Source organism: Schistocerca gregaria, chromosome 3 (genome assembly GCF_023897955.1).
Source record: "Schistocerca gregaria isolate iqSchGreg1 chromosome 3, iqSchGreg1.2, whole genome shotgun sequence".
In the NCBI taxonomy this organism is placed as follows: Eukaryota; Metazoa; Arthropoda; class Insecta; order Orthoptera; family Acrididae; genus Schistocerca; species Schistocerca gregaria.
The window spans coordinates 463,581,007-463,593,206 of record NC_064922.1 but is presented as its reverse complement, the minus strand read 5'-3'; the positions used below and the strand labels follow the sequence as shown (position 1 = coordinate 463,593,206).

At 41.9% G+C, this 12,200-nt stretch overlaps 1 protein-coding gene across 2 annotated transcripts in view; it reads right to left on the bottom strand.

The window, feature by feature from the left end:
• Positions 1–12,200, bottom strand: part of LOC126356295 (putative DENN domain-containing protein 10 B) — a 47,595-nt gene that overhangs the window by 11,331 nt on the left and 24,064 nt on the right. The window contains exons 4-5 of one of the 2 annotated variants that reach the window (XM_050007195.1): positions 10,140–10,243; positions 6,875–6,973 (exon numbers count right to left, since the gene is read on the bottom strand). In XM_050007195.1, coding sequence (XP_049863152.1) covers positions 6,875–6,973; positions 10,140–10,243 — 203 coding nt within the window. The remainder of the gene's footprint in view (positions 1–6,874; positions 6,974–10,139; positions 10,244–12,200) is intronic. The other variant, XM_050007196.1, reaches the window with a different exon arrangement.

The following is a 12,200-nucleotide window of genomic DNA, read 5'->3' as shown; positions in this document are numbered from 1 at the left end:
ACAGTGTAACAAAATACTTGCAGTTTCTCAGCAACACTCGTTGCTAAGCAAAACTGAAGATGATCTGAGATTTCCGCATCTTCACTAGAAACTGATCACCCCTACCTTCAACCTATTACCCAAAATCCACAAAGAGAACCATCCTGGCCGTCCCATTGTAGCAGGCTTCAAAGCCCCAACAGAACGTATCTCAGCTCTGGTAGACCAACACCTCCAACCTATCACCCGCAGACTCCCATCCTACATCAAGGACACAAACCACTTCCTAGAACACCTCAAATCCACTCCCACTCCTCTCCCACCTGAAACCTTTCTTGTCACCATAGATGCTACATCCCTTTACACAAACATCCCACACACCCATGGTCTCTCTGCCTTTGAGCACTACCTCTCCCACCGCCCACCCGAAGATCTTCCAAAAGCCTCATTCCTTATCACACTTACCAACTTCATCCTCACCCATAATTACTTCACTTTTGAAGGCCAGACCTACAAACAAATCAGGGGAACGGCCATGGGAACCAGGATGGCTCCGTCCTATGCCAACCTCTTCATGGGCCACATGGAGGAGGCTTTCTTGAAGACCCAACAGCTGCTTCCCCTGGCCTGGTATAGTTTATAGATGACATCTTTGTTGTCTGGACTTGTGGTGAAGAAACACTCCTTAATTTCCTCCATAACCTCAACTCCTTTTCGAATCTGAATTTCACCTGGTCCTTCTCCAAAAACCAAGCCACCTTCCTGGATGTTGATCATCTTGTTGAAGCTCACATCCACACCTCTGTCCATATCAAACCCACAAACAAACAACAGTACCTTCACTTTGACAGCTGCCATTCATTCCGTATCAAACGCTCCCTTCCCTACAGCCTAGGTATTCGTGGCAAACAAATCCCTCAACAATTACACCAATAACCTGACCAGTGCTTTCCTCTCCCACAACTATCCTGCAGACCTTGTCCACAAACAGGTCTCCCGAGCAATACATTCCTCCCCGTCCAACAACAATGTTCCTACCCTCAGACCACACAGAAGCATCCCCCTTGTCACCCAATATTATCCTGGCCTCAAATAAATCAATAAACTACTCTGCCAGGGATATGACTTTCTCAAGTCAACCCCTGAAATGAGATCATCCCTTGACAAAATTCTCCCCACACCACCCAGAGTTGCCTTTCGTTGCCCCCCTAACATCCTTCTTTAACCCTACAATATTCCCAGACTACCTTCTCTACCCAGCGGTTCTTACCACTGTAACCGACCCCGTTGCAAAACTTGCCCCATGCATCCCCCCACAACCACCTACTCCAGCCCCGCTACTGGTAAAACAACACAATTCAAGGCAGGACCAGGTGTGAAACTACACGTCATTTACCCGCTGACATGCCTGCACTGCACAGCCTTTTACATTGGTATGACAACAACTAAACTGGCTGAGCGCATGAATGGACACAGACGAACAGTCCGCCTAAGAGATGTCCAATACCCAGTAGCGGAGCATGCCCTCCAGCATAATTCTAGGGACCTAAGAACCTGCTACACCGTATGTGCCATTTGGCTTCTCCCACCCAACACCAGTCCCTCTGAACTGTGGAGATGGGAACTTGCACTCCAACACATCCTTTCATCCCGCCATCCCCCTGGACTGAACCTACGCTAAACCACCTCACTCCCATTTACTCTTCAGTCTTCTCCTCTTTCCCTTTCCTCTTTAGCCATTCATGCATCTTTTCATCCTACATCTTTATACTATATACCTCTTTACTTCTGTATGCATCCTCTTTGGTTTGAAGCTGGCACAGTACTTACAGTAGAATATCTTTGGCTTCCCTCTGACAACCATGCCTCCATCCTTGCTACCTTTCCCTGTTGCTTCATAACCTGGGTTGTGAGTAACTAAATCCACTTTCCCTTCTTCCCTTTCTTTCCCCCCTCTTCTCCCTGACGAAGGAACATTTATTCCGAAAGCTAGGAACGTAAATTTTCGGTTGTTTTTTGTGTATCTGTCGGCTGTACTGAGCTGAGGTAAGTACTGGTCAGCCACTGTATCTCTTTGAAGGGTATAGCTGAAAGCTTATGTGTATGTGTCTTTATTGTATGTGTCTGCAACTTAACATTTCATCTATAAGGTGAGCAGCAATCTATGTTTTTCTATATAAATGTTTATATTGAGCTGCCACAGCTGTGACCTCTTGGATCAGCTTCCTGTCCTCTTCTCAAAAACTGGGTACCACAGCTCCATCAAATGTCTTGTCCTGCTATGCTGCACTGCGCCACTTGTGGCACATGAACTGCTTACAAACAAGCATAGTTTTTTTTTTTCAGCCTTTACATAAGTGTATTTAGGTATTGTATACACAGAGGAAGTGAAAGCACGGGCTACCTCCTCCCTGAGAGACTACGGGCAGTTTCAAAGCATTTTACTTCCTTGCCCTGACTTCAGTGTTCAAGTATAAGGCTACAACATTATGATATGTTAATGATTCCCATTGAAGTGCAATTTCCATGAGCAGGGTATTCCCTGTGTGAAGTGTTACTGATAATACCGGAGTCAGCTCAATGATAAAATTATATATGCAACGGACCATCAGAAACTTTGCTGTGGTGCTTCCTGTTCAATCCTTAGAAGGGCAACAATTCAAACCCATGTATATATACCGCCAGTCTAGAACTGATGATACCTTACTAAGGATTCCGTTACACATTAACATGCATGCCGTCAGTACAATTAATTGCTACTGCTTGTGGACTGAATACTTTGCTTATATTGTGTTGCTGTTATTTGTGAATTCTCCTTGAACTGCAATTGCAATCCTAAAAGTTATGTCACCTACCTGGCTGTTCTTCTGTCCTTATTTTCTGTACTAAACCTCTAAACTGTGTCAACGATCCTTAGCTTTACGGCACATTCACCTCACACCTGCACACATCTACACACAAAATAAGTCCAATGATAGCTTCTCCCCTGTAATTAGCCTTTCAACTAGATACTAAGTGTAATCACCCACATTTAACTGCTAGACTGTCTCACGATCAAACTAAGTACTACAAAAGGTACGAGGCTGTGGATAACGGCTGGCTTGGTGCTACTTTTACATACTATGTGCTCTGACCCAGTGCAACCAGTGGATTGCTTGTGGGTCATACCACTGAACTTTATTGATGTGCTCCACAACCAAACTTATTTTCCTGTCTCAATTAATACAAGCAGAAGGTATTGTTACAAACACAAATGCGTCCCATTCTGCAATGCACGATTGCAAAAGAGGTGGGGCTATCTACTTACCTCCCATCCCCCTCCCCTCCCGCTATATGACAGCCGCCACCCACCTCTTGCACCTGCACGTGGAGATATGGGCCATGTGCCTGACAGCTGTAAACTCTCTGCAGCCACCAGCCAAGTATGTTATTTACAGTGCAGTGGATAGTATTGACAATCCTTGCTTTTGGTGGGCTGGAACTGAAAATAACCCATCCTTATGTTCTACCCTTTCCATGTGGTAATTCTAGTTTGTAGCAAGTCATTCATGTGGAAATAACATTAGATGAAGTGGAGCTGCCCTATCTAACAAACAATAATTTTATTATTCTGTCCAAGGAGCTTGGTGAGGCCATCTTGATCTCTACTTACGTACATTACCACCCAAACTAAAAACATTGCCTGCTATAAAGATCAGAAGACAAGTCTTGGATGCCCCTTAACACTAGAACGGCAGAAGTTTTGACATTCCTGAAACAGTGGGAAGGGGTCATTTTGGCCCCACATAAAATGTTTTGTATCTGACTTAAACAAGTACTTTATTTAGTGTTTGTTAATCCATACTTTATTTCTAGTAATCACAACAATTATTTACAATAATAAATAATAATTACTAATTTATCTGAACAACAATGTATCCTACAAATTTATTGTTGCTACTGCTAACAAGTTTCTTAATTATAGATTTTATTTTATCAACTGTTCATAAACATTCTAGAGACATTTAGTATATTTGGTCCATTTTACTCTCTCATGTGTTTTACAGACAGCTCTGTATTACTTTCCACTCAAGGCTTTCCACACAAGGCTTTGTGGCACTTTGCATAGTTTTCACTGGTCTTGTTGCCTTTGCAGAAGCTGATTTGGCGTTTCTTCAGCTTTCTAGGTGATTTGAGTCCCATATCCTCTTCCTTTGCCTGATGGTCTTGCTCTTTCATTCCCTCGAGTTCATTTTCAAGTTGAAATATAAACTTTTTCCTTTACATTTCCTTGTTTGCTATGTTCTAGATGACGAATGCATTTATTGCTGGCATGTCCAGTATGTTGTAGAAGACATGCCTTAGCCATCTCCTACATGCAACCTTCGCAGTATATTTACGGGTCATTTGATCAACCACATCCACCCTGTACTTTGTTGCATTGTAGAACATTACGGTTTCAGGTTTTCTCTTTCCTTCCTTGCTTATTGCTACCTCAGTTTACAGCATACTCAAAAGAATGACATTATGTATCTTTTAAGGTGTGGTATTGTGCTCGAGTGTATTTCAGCATTCAGCTTCCTTACTTCATCGGGGATGTCACGGCAGATCTTGTTCATTATACCAACTAATGAAGTTTCATTTCTTTGAGTTTTTTTAGCACGTTGAAGAAATGTAAAGAAGTTGTCTGTGGTCAGATTTCTTCCTTGATTTACAAATGGATCCATGAGACGCAGAACAACATACTCTCCAAGCGGTTGTTTCTCTCTATGCGTTTCCTCTTTGCCAAGGTATGGGAAAGCATTACATATATACTTTGTCGTTACATCAACAGCCAAGCAGAATTTGAAACCATATTTGTCTGGTTTGTTGGACATGAACTGAGTCTTGCTTTGCTTGTTAACAGTTGCTTGTCAATGGTTATATTTTCTCCAGGCGGTAAGTGGGAGTACTGTTTTCAATGAACTTTTCCCCAAATTTCAGATACAAGAGCGAATTTGTTTGCTGCCAGGCACTCAGCCCAGGTTGATTTTTCACCAAAACAAAGAAATCTGCGAAGCTTATGAAATCTGTCCCTTGGCATAATGTCCTTGATAAAAGCAGGCCCCCAAGAGTGTGAGCAGAGATCATCCACAAATATACCTTTTGTGTACAATACACCCTGAACATAAATTATGCAATCAAAAGTGTCCGTACACCCCCCCCCCCCCAAACGTACATTTTTCATATTAGGTGTATTGTGCTGCCACCTAATGCCAGTTACTCCATATCAGCGACCCAGTAGATGTTAGACATCATGAGAGAGGATGGGGTGCTCCACAGAACTCATGGACTTTCAACGCGGCCAGATGATTGGGTGTCACTTGTCATGCGCCTGTACGCAAGATTTCCACACTGCTAAACATCCCTAAGTCCACTGTTTCCAATGTGATAGTCAAGTGGAAACGTGAAGGGACACACACAGTACAAAAGCATACAGGTTGACCTCATCTGTTGACTGACAGACGGCTGACAGGCGTCCACTTCTCTACATCATGAATTTCTGTATTTCCGAAAGTGAAATTCTGTATTCATTTTGTCACATGTTGCCACGACATAACCTCTTCCCCATACAGCGGTACTGACTGAAAAAAAAAAAAATTCCTTGGTACAGCTACAGCCACTGTAACCTCCATTTCCAGATATCCCTTGCAAAGGTGCCTTTGTAAACTGTCTCAACAAATTTTACCCAAGTGTCGGCCAAAAGGCAACTACAGCAAACAGCAATCAATGAGCATGTACCCCCCCCCCCCATATCTTTATACGCAATTATAACATTATTCCTATGACTTTCAACTATGAATGATGAATGTAAAGTGAAGGTGAGTGTATTAGAGATTTTCAATCTAGAGAAGCAATTACTTCAAGAAAATACAATTGTACAAACCAGTATACTCGTCAATGTTTGAATCAAAGTGAACTTTCCTTAATGGATCTGTTAGGTTTTATATGAGTAATTTTGTTCTTAGTGAATAAGGAGTAGTTTCAAATACAAATGGCAAGGGATAGCTCAAGCATAAATGACCTTTAGCCATAGTGTCACAACCTGCAGTGGCGAGGGGAAGAACTAATTTAAATCCTCATAACTTATGGTTCTAGTCAAAACAAAACATTATTAAACCTCTCTTTTACTATGTGAACATTTCTCCTGGGCTCCCACTAATAAGTGCTGGACAGAGTGTTGCAGTTATAGAGATCTCCCATGGGGTGATACCAACAGGGCATACACCACCAGTCACCAAACCACTGTTGCATAACTAAACACTGCAGCCATACGTAGTGGTGGGCCCTGCTCCACTTGGCAGCAATGCATTGCAACTTTCATCCCACATGCAATATTCAGCCCACTGCTGCAACCCACTGCACCTCGTCCCTGTCAACCAGTTCATTCATTGTGTATTTTGAGTCAGGAAAATTTTTGTCAGCAACACTACCTTTAAATGATTCAAATATGTGTGATACATAAACACAGTGAAACATTGAAACATATAACAAATCTGTACATCTACCCCTGAAACTCAATTGGATATTACACTCCCTCTGCCCACAGCTTGTAGGGTCTACCTTTTACAAAATGGATTTCCAAACAGCAAATATGTTGCAATATCAGCTGTAGGTTGTAATGTAATATACAAACACTATAGAAACATAAACACAACTTGAACCATTGGTAATCTCTCTTATTTTTATTGGTAGTGGTTGTCTTAACTATCACTTATATTTAAAACTATTGTTCATACCCAAGATTTTCCATTATCGTATTAAACAAATACTAAGTTCTCTTCACTTGAAGAGATTTAGCATAACTCCTGTTCTAGAAAAGTTTTACTATTAAAATTCAGTTTCCATAAGTGATCACAGTAGTTAAAGCATTTACCTTCAGATCAAGAATTTCTTCAGGGGTGTTATCAACCCATGGATGGAGTATATCATTTGATTTTCGATGCCACATCATAGCAGGGAAAGTACGGATCCACTGCAGCACAAAAAGAAAAATCATATACACAAAGTGTTCCTGCACAGCAGATATGCCACCCCCCCCCCCCCCCCCCCCCCACACACACACACACACACACACACACACACACACACACACACACACACACACACACACACACACAGAGAGAGAGAGAGAGAGAGAGAGAGAGAGAGAGAGAGAGAGAGAGAGAGAGAGAGAGAGAGAGAGAGGGGGGGGGGGGGGGGGAGCGAGCACACTTGGATGATGGGAAAAATCACATAGCAATGCATGGTCAGAAATGCTTTCCTGGTATGGAACTGACCACACAAAACACAAGAAAGGAAGGACATTGACAGGGTGAGAAAACTTATTTATTATGCTTAGTACAGTAGAGACCAAGCAATAAGAACCAAAACAAACTGTGGTTGCCAACAAAGAAGGTGTTCAAAGTTACAAGTACAGATCTTTATGTCGGCCTCACATTACCAGTGGGTGGAAGAACTGATGTTCTGGAAAATACCGGGCATGTCCCAGACTCGCCTAGCAGCTGCCACAGTGTGTGCGCAACAAGTTCCTCGGCACTGTTAATAGGGGTACACCAGGGTCTTGACATATCCTCAGACAAATTAGTCTAGTCCAAGTGAGGTCTGGCAATCTCACTGGCCAATGCACCAGACCACCCTTCCCAATCTAATGTTGGCAGCAAATTGCATTCAGATGGGGACTCACATCATGCCTGTAATGTGAGGGCCCCTCCATAATGCTGAAACCATATAGTATATGGCATATCAGTGGGAACATGTGCATTGTAAAATAGCTGTCGCAATACAGTGTGTTTATAAATTATAAATTAAACAATGGAAAATCTAAGATGATACAATGACAATATTATGATAAGGATACACTGCTACTTTCCATACACTGAAGATGTTGAGTCACAGACAGGCGTAACAAAAAACTACTAAACACACAAGCTTTCGGCCAGAAGGCCTTCTTTTTCAATAAAAAACAGACACACACATTCATGCAAACGCAGCTCAGCACACATGACCACTGATTCTGGCTTTTCATAACATTGTGTGTACAAATTAGTTATACAAAAGTAACCTTTAATTGTGAAAAGGGTAAATAACTTACAGAAATGTTTGATACAGCACACCAAGTTTTATTCCTGCCTAACACAGTCAGTTCCCAACATTCCCGCTACATGGCAAAGGTGAACGAGTTATGCCAACAATCATGGAGTCGTATAATGGTGCACAGTATGTGCATTGTTGTTTGCAGTTTCATGAATCCAGATTTACTACTACAGCCTAGAAACAATTCAGGACTAAATAAAGCCACCTCAAATAGAAACTGTTTCACTGAAATTGACTGTGTGCCACACACGACGATGGACCAAGGTCAGCCAGTAGTCTCTGAGCCTGGGTTATTACAACACATTCACATTTTGATCATGCAATACCAGAGGCATCAACTTTTCCCTCAACACTGCCATTTAGCAGACAGACATTGTAAGACACATGATGCAATTAAATCTAGCCTGGAAGGTTGCAAACAAACTCGCCACAATGTCTAAAATACACATTTGTTCCCTATTAAATTTATTCTCCTACTTTATGCCTACTAACAGCTGCATAGTATGAATGTCTGGATTGGACATTGGAATCTACCCCTACAGTTGTTAGTAGTCAGCATTTGCAGGATACTACAATTTAAAATCCATCAATATCGTCTGCTCGTTCTCACTCCCATAAACTCACACATTCACAAAAAAAAACCTCAAATAACAAAACTGAATCTACTGTGATTATACAAAATGTGTTGTTAAGACACAAGGAAAATAACAATACAGTTGCTCAAATACTGCGAGATAAAATATGTACAAAGTTCACCATATCACCACCAATGGTACAGCAGCTGGAAAATTTACTGGTGGCTCTTCATGACCTTATTTGTACCATACAGATATTAGTACAACACGGCACTGCTCATTGGTGGACATAATTTTTAAAAATCTGAAACTTGTGTATTGTATAATATGCTGCTGACAAGCAGATGCATACCATTAGTGTCTTAAAATGTGACAGTCTCTCAAATGGACAGACCAGCAAACATACACTTACAATGAGCATAAGCCAACTGCACGAGTCTTTAATGAAAGAAATTCTCTACCTATTTTTATTCAAATCATTCATTTCAGAACTTCACAGGTTAACAGGTTGAGTTTCAAACTGATACCAAGAGTGTTGATTCCCCCCCCCCCCCCCCCCCAGGGGAAGGGGGGGTTGCGGGGGGGGGGGGGGGGGGTGCTGTGATACAATTGCTTAAAATAAGATGCTACTGTTCATGTTAAAAATTTACTCCTTACTACTGACTTCCAGATTAACTACTTCACATAAGGTAGAAATGCACTAATAGTGTAGGCAATTTTCGCATTACGTGCTGCACTTGGCAACTGTTTATGTGGTGAATGATAGGGAGTAAACAAAGACAGATGAACCAATGAGAAAGTAGTGTTGAATAAAGATCATCATCATAATGGGCAGAGTATGAAATAACACGGCAGCATAATGGAATATACTGTCAGAAGGTTGTCATATAAAATAGAATATTCCATAAAATTTGAACTGCACTCTTAGTTCATGCATAACCACAATCTTGGAAGTTTGGTCATTCCAAAAGAACCTCCACAAAGTTTTCTGAAACGTCATTGGACTATGCTACAGACCAGTCCATTTCCACAGCCACTTTTCCTCCAGCCACATTTGCCGGCATCGCCAACCCAGAACCAAATAATAACATTGGAATACAAAATAATATCCTGAGGAACATACAATACGCGCAATACACATGAAAACCAGTTATCAACTTTATAACCATAATAGCCACATCAAAAATCGACAGTCTCATGCTACACATGTCAAAAACAAAAGTAATCATGTCTTGGTGAGTAGATTTTTTTATGTATCCAATTATATTATATGATAGTTTCAAAAGTAATCAGTTCATATCTTCCATCTAAATAAGTAACTAGATTCAGAGACTCCTTGTCTACTCCATAGTATCACCTGGTTCGCTATGACCAACAGAAACAAATTACCAACAGTAGCATGCAATGCAAGAGCTGCCGACACTGTACGTGGACTTTAACCTCACAGAAGACCTGCTGATTTTGACTTACCTTTAACAGTGCTTCCAAGCTGTGATGGTAAACAATGATCCTCTTCTTCAGCAGCAGGCCAGTATATATTAATATTGATTCTAAACCAAATGTTTGTATCAGCTCTGCAATTGAGAGAGGTAATTACAAGTTAGTGAGCATACTGTGAAAATTATTTTACTCTCATTGCAGGTCACTAAGTGTATATACAGAATGTACCACAACCCCATTGACAAACTTTCAGAGCTTGTTCAGGGTCATCTACTAAGTATTTTGGTATAAGGAACAAATGGCAACTGGTGGTCTCTTACTCAGTTATTACATTTTGTTTGGCTTCTTGCCCCAGTTAGCTTTGAACCTGTATTGCACTGAAAACAGTGCACAACATTGCAAATGCCGACGGTATGCACTATGTGTCAAGTTTACATTCACTCACAGTGTCCGATGTTGACAACAATGTTGCACTTCTATTTGACCACAAGTTTGCATCCATTACTGCTCAGTTCTGTTGGGGATTTTGTCTTCTGGTGGTGTTAGTTGTGCATTAACAGTTATACACAGCAATATTATGGATAGGCTTACTGATGAAGAGTTATCCGAAATACAGCTCTTGCATGGGTTCACTGTAAACAAGGAAAAGCAGCACACCAACAATACACTGAACTGTCCCTGCATTGATAGCAACCACATCACAGTACTTTTGCATATGTATGTAGGTGCCTATGAGAAACTGGAACTTTCCACTTTAGAATGTAAGTTGCTGGCTATGTGAGGTATGCTAGAACACAACACCTAATATAGAAGAGAATGTGTTACACACCATTGGTGAGACTCCTGCCTCTAGTAGCCAGCATGTTGCATGAGCAACATCATACAGTCTAACAATGTGTGGCAGAGGGTATTTCTAGTACCACAAACTGATTCCCCCTTCCTTGTTCCACTCACAAATGGCATGTGGGAAGAATGACTGTTAGCAAGACTCTGTATTAGTTGTAATTTATTGAATTTTCTTGTCATGGCCATTTCACGAGATATGTGTGGGAGGAAGTAATATGTTGTATGACCCTCCCCTTTTTATTGTGGTTTTAGGGCGCACAACTACTGTGGTCATTAGCGCCCAGACTAAATTATGAATGCACTGCGAGGCACAATGTTAAAACAGCAAGTAAAAAGGACAACACTATAAAAGGCACATTAACAGGCAAGGGATTAAAAGAAAACAGCATAATCAAATATCCATAGACAGGTTTGTCAAGTGGATAAAACTAAGAACGTGAGCAGCTGCTCCTGGGTCATCCGCTAAAATTTCATCCAGAGTACATGGGCAAGATCAATGCGCAGTGTATTAAAATTCAGACAGGACGTTAAAATGTGGCGTACCATCAGCAATTGCCCACATGGGCAGAACAGCACCGGCGCAGCCGTCAGCAGATGGTGGTGGCTGAACCGGCAGTGTCCAATCCGTACCGGGCCAATATGACCTTCCATCGAGAAGGGCATGAAGAGGTCGTCCAAGCCATGGGGAGAGGTTTCAAGGCCCGAAGCTTGTTTTCAGTAAGTGTAGACCAATCGGCATGCCACAGCGATAAAGTGCACTGACAAATGACCCTGCTAAAATCAGATGAAGGCACACAACAAGACACTGTCCAAGGCTGGAGGACCGCAGCCTTGGCCACAGCCTCTGCAGCTTCGTTCCCAGGGATACTGACATGGCCAGGAACCCTAATAAAGGTAACCAGAGAACCGTTGTCTGCCAGCTGCTGAAGAGAGCGTTGGATCCGGTGCACGAAAGGGTGAACCGGATACGGATCACTGAGGCTCTGGATGGCGCTCAGGGAATCAGAGCAGATGACAAACAGAATTTTGGTGGTGGGGCAAATAGTTCAGCTGTGAAGACCGAACAATGGCCATGGAGCCAGTATTGGCAACTGTGTGCTCCAACAATAAAAGAACACCAGACACAGTAATTGGTCTTAGAGCCATCTGCATAAATGAAGATCGTATTAATGAACCGCGAACGAAGTTCGACAAACTGCGAGCGGTAACCTCCTTTGGCAGCAAGCTGAGGTCAAGGTGAATGCG